A 5,000-nucleotide genomic window follows, 5' to 3' on the forward strand; every position below is an offset into this window, starting at 1 on the left:
TTTTTAAATACCAAGAGTACTTGCTAAGATCTGCTTTCCCCGGATAGTTTTAAACCGCGCAATAATATCCCTGTATTAGTAAGCATCGGCGATAGGAAATCCGAGTGTCTGGAGATGCGCAGAACGTATTCACCTTTATCACTCGGGGGCCATTTTGGAGTCCGTGGGGAATAAAGGCTTTGTCTTTCCATTGTCTTTGCCCGTCCAGCCTCACACTGAATGAGAGGTTCGACGGGCAAAATCTTTTGTTTGGACGTTGAGTGATACGGGTCTATTCGCAATAACAATAGTAGGCACCGTCCTTAATTTAATTTAAAAATTGGGAAATGAAGAAACTGTTACCGCTTGACTTCTGTCTCATTCTCTAGGAAAAAAGTGTGGAGGAAGGGGTTTATAGCAAAGGGGAACGATTTTGAACAACTAGAAATCTAAATAAACAAGGTGTACTGTCTCCCAGAAATGTTGTAGCTTCGAATTAGAGGTACGCAACTCTTAAATCGTTTTCTTTTCAAATCTTTATTCGTAAATAGTCGACTATCGCTCACCTGTAATGAACCAGCGAAAAATACACTCAACAATAAATAACGGTTTAAAATAACTGATCTACATTTACAGACAATAGTAAAACCGACTCTAAGAATTCGTTAAACATTGTCTTATAAGAATTCTATCGTTGAAAGGTATAAAATAGTCATATAATTAAGTATTCATCACACGGAAAATAAAACTGGTGTAATACCATGAACACAAAAATCACAATATAAGTTGACTTGAACATGACCCATTCTAAAAAATCGAAGTTAAAAGACCTCTTTTACTACACCTGAGAGAATATCAAAAATGCATCGAAAAGCTACAAAGTTTTCTTTTTTTTACTGCCACAGGCTATGTTTGCTGCGTCAACTCCCTTAGCGAGGAGCCCCCACCAATCTGGTACATATTCTAAAACACTTTAAGGTGGCTCGAAACAGTTTCAACAATTTCGAGAGCCACCTTAAACTCTTCCAATAGTGCGCCAACCCCCCTTTCAAATTCTCTTTGAAATTTGACGAACTATCTATCTTAGCCTGCTTACAGCAATAAAAAGTGGGGGTCCCCAAGTTCGTTTTTCAGATATGAGCATTTAAAGACAAAATATAGAGTTTTTAAGATGCTGTTTTGTTGCCATGGTGATCTATTACCTCACATAAACTTCTTGCCTGTTATCTGCAGATAGGGTCAAACAACTTCTCAAAACAGAAGCAGTAGTTAGGATAACAAAATTTCAAGCTTTTATAAGAAGTCTGCCATTTCCCATTTTTTGTAAACGCACTGCTAATTCTCCCAACTCGGGCTCCTCTTAACTCTGGCCAGTGGCCCATCAAATAGAGGAGTCAACCCTAGAGGCATAGAACGAGTATTTCACGTTACGTTCGCGTTTGCGTTTTGCGTCTGCGTTACACCGGTTTTCTCGCGTTTGCATTTGCATTTGCGTCGTACGTGTGAGCCAAGATTTATTCCTTGAGTTAACCCTTTCCGAATATATTTATTTTTATAACGGCTTTTTCCCGCGAAAAGTGTCATATTTCCACCGCGAAACGTGAAAAAAATAAAATCGCAACGTGATGCGTGTTTATTGGGTTACACGACGTAAAACAATAGCACTGTCACAGCTCTGTTTTGATTTGGCTTTTAACCTCGAAATCCCCACGAGCGGCGGCCTAATAATAACTCTACTCGGGTTAGGGTTGACTTAGGTCCTCCAAATGCGCGTGCGTGTTTCAATGTGCTTGCGTTTGCGTTCGACGTATTCGCCCTTGTCACACGGCGGCCATATTGTCCCGGGAGACCAAAAAAGCTTTGTTTTACCACGCCAAGCCTCACCCCCATGGTTTCCACTGCGAGGCTTGGCGTGGTAAAACAAAGCTTTTTCGGTCTCCCGGGACAATATGGCCGCCGTGTGACAAGGGCGAATGAACGTCCTCGAGTTTGCGTTTGCAAATTGCGTCGCAAGTGTGAACCAGGCTTAAGCGTAGGCTCCATTTGATTGGGTCCTGCTCTAGCTGCATTGCAAAGACACGGTAGAATGAGGAATGCGGAAAAGGATGAATTATTTTTCGTGCAATGTGGAAACTCGCGCGGAGTACACCGTGATTTGCTTGCTAGTTAAAATAAAAATAAAAGACCAAACAACAGAAAAAGTGGCTCAACCTTACAACCGACAGAAGCTGCTACAAGAGCAAAGAACAAACTTCTACTACATTACCCAAACATCAGGTTCCGCCACGAGTCCATCCCCCAGTCCCATCAGCGCCAGAAAAGTGTCTACTTTTAAACCAAGTTTTAAACCACACCAAATCGGCTTTCTCAGTGTTGTTCCCAATTCAAATCCCATAACACAGTTCATCTTGGGGGTTTATTTGCATTAAAAAAATGGATATCCAGTTCACTGAAGCATGATACGGTTCCAAGAGAAATTTATGGTATTACTTTTATGATAAGAACCACCCAAAACGTATTCGATCATGGGAAGGGGGAAATAAAGAATAAAACGTTTTCTTGCAAGTATTTCCATATCATGTAAATGTGAATGCTACATTATAATGCAAATACAATAAACAAAATCTTAACCCCGGGAGCTTTGAATTGGGTACAACATTGAGTTGTTGCTTATCTTCCCACAAAACTTGGTTTAAAAACAGACAATTTTCTCATGGGGACAAACCTGATACCAAATCCTTACTCTTGCGTGAAGGACTCCTGGTTCCGCTAAAAGTCAATCCCTACCACATGTTCCAGGTGTTAAAAAAGTGAATATTCATTGCTTGGTTCGTCTTTACCGCCTAACGTCCCTTCCGTGTTATCATTAATCTTCCAATGATCGCTATTATAGTCTTTCTTCACCAGTGCGAAGTTCAGCGTTTGAACCCTCCGGTTTCCATGGCGATGAAACTCCGCTGTCCATCGGGCATGTAGGCGAGTGGTACTCTTCCAAATGAGGCCTGTGCACTTCAGCAGCGTTTCGTTCGTGAAAGTTACTGTGGTCAAACTTGGGAGATTTATTTAGCCTCGATGGTGTGACTTGTTTTCTATAAATGGGAAAACAAAAGTCAGGTGGGAGAGAGGTACATTATCATCAGTACGCGCGGCCAAACGGGAAATGCCCAGGCTGATTTCCCGCCCTGATTCTGATTGGCTGCAGAGATACCAAACAATTTCGCTCGACCAATGAGGTCCTGAGAATACCATCTCAATGCCAGAGTTGGCGCGAACTTTTGTGGATAAGTGTTTTTACTCTCTTTTTTCCCCTCGATTTTTGCTCTTGTTTATCTGATCGTATTGTACCAACAACTTCCCCTACCATAGTTTCATGCTAAATCTCTGTTAAACATTTTTTCCTTATTAAGTACGGTGCCTACTATTGGTATTGCGCATACATTTCCTAAGGGTGGTGCTCATTAATACAGGGATATTTTTGCGGGATTCAAAACTATGCGGAGAAAGCAGAACTTAGCAAGTGCTTTCGTCGGGCATACAGTTTATTTGTTTGCTCGTAGCATCATTTGCATCCTCGCTCCACTCGGGCGCAAATGATGCTACTCGGGCCACAAATGGACTATGTGCCCTCCAAAAGTCATGTGATTGTCCTATCAGCGGCAGCAATTTAACTTCGGTTGTGCATTACGACTGTCAATAATTTGGTAAAAACTCAACCAATGAGAGGCAAAAGAAAAACCAATGGTAACTTGGTAGCCCAAGTTTTCCCGTCATTGACGCCGGACGTATTTTATCGCGTTGCGTTCTGATTGGTTTATTAGAAAGATTTAGCATCGCATTGGTCGGGCTAAAATTTCCATTTTGCCGAAAATCAAAGGAACTCGTTTGATTTTTGCCGATTTCTTGTCAGTTAGCTACAGATATCGAAAAACTTCTAAAAAGACAAAAAAAAAAACAAGTTAAAATAAGAGGACTTTCATGCTTTTTCTGACAAACAGTAGCCTGTTGCCCGTTCGCCGTTTCACGAAAACGCTATGCACGAGAAAATACGGCAACGACAACACCACAAAACAAGAATGTTATTGGTTAAAAGAGAAAAAAATCCTGCTGCAATCAATCGAAGTTGAATGAGTTTAAAAGCTTTTAACCTTTGCTTCAACAACCATTTAACAAGCTGTTTGCCTCCCTCTTTTAATATTGTTGGGTATGCGCGTGCGCACTAATCGGTCTCTCAATGACGTATCCGTATCCGTATCCATAGTAACAACCGCGGCTGGAACCTGGGACTGAATATAAGGCTCCTCGTGAAGCTGTGTTGAATCAAGTGTTGACGATGTGTTGAAACATCGTTCAACAAAATCGTTGAACATCGTTCAACAAAATCGAAAGGATGTTGAAGCAAAAGTTGAAGCAGTTTTCCCAGGCCGGCGGGCCTTAACTGCCTATTTTTCATATTTCCTTCCACGGCAACAACAATCTCGTTGAACAAAAGTGTGAATTCTAGCAATTTATGCAATGCTCACCGTTTGGACCTTAAATGAGAAAGCACCGAGCTTAATCCATCCTTTGCACTGTTCTCGTCGTGACAGGTTGTCTGGAAATGCACGGAAAGATCGTCCAGCAACCCATTCTTATTAAGATCTGCATGTCTAACGTAAACGGAGTCTCGCAATCGTTGATTGTCTTTTTCCAAAGCATGCAAGCGATTAAGATAAGAGTTTCGTTCATCCTTGACGATCTCCAACCCCTTCAGCAAAAAGTCACGCTCTTCTTTCGCTTGCGTGACCACTTCTTGAAGTAACGAGTAATCACACTGGCCGTGACTGAAAGCGTTTCCGTCACGCATTTTATTGAGCTTATGATCGCCAAATTTGTAAGGAAAACAACCGCAATTCGAATTGCATGTTTTACCATCGACTTTGACTTCGTCTTTAGTGGACTCTCCTTTGGTCGTCTCATTCTCCAACTTTCTTGACTCGGTCTCCACAACCCTCTTCATCGAATTTTCAAGTCTTAAGCTCTCC

The 5,000-nt window shown here is 41.6% G+C and overlaps 1 protein-coding gene across 1 annotated transcript in view; it reads right to left on the minus strand.

Annotated features, from left to right (window-relative positions):
- Nucleotides 1-497: 497 nt before the first annotated feature.
- Nucleotides 498-5,000, minus strand: part of LOC138003516 (uncharacterized) — a 20,666-nt gene continuing 16,163 nt past the window's right edge. Inside the window, exons 8-9 of the mRNA XM_068849623.1 lie at nucleotides 4,500-5,000; nucleotides 498-3,068 (exon numbers count right to left, since the gene is read on the minus strand). The exon at nucleotides 4,500-5,000 is cut by the window's right edge and continues 191 nt beyond it. Coding sequence (XP_068705724.1) covers nucleotides 2,867-3,068; nucleotides 4,500-5,000 — 703 coding nt within the window. The 3' untranslated portion in view covers nucleotides 498-2,866. The remainder of the gene's footprint in view (nucleotides 3,069-4,499) is intronic.

This window comes from Montipora foliosa, chromosome 5, assembly GCF_036669935.1.
Source record: "Montipora foliosa isolate CH-2021 chromosome 5, ASM3666993v2, whole genome shotgun sequence".
In the NCBI taxonomy this organism is placed as follows: Eukaryota; Metazoa; Cnidaria; class Anthozoa; order Scleractinia; family Acroporidae; genus Montipora; species Montipora foliosa.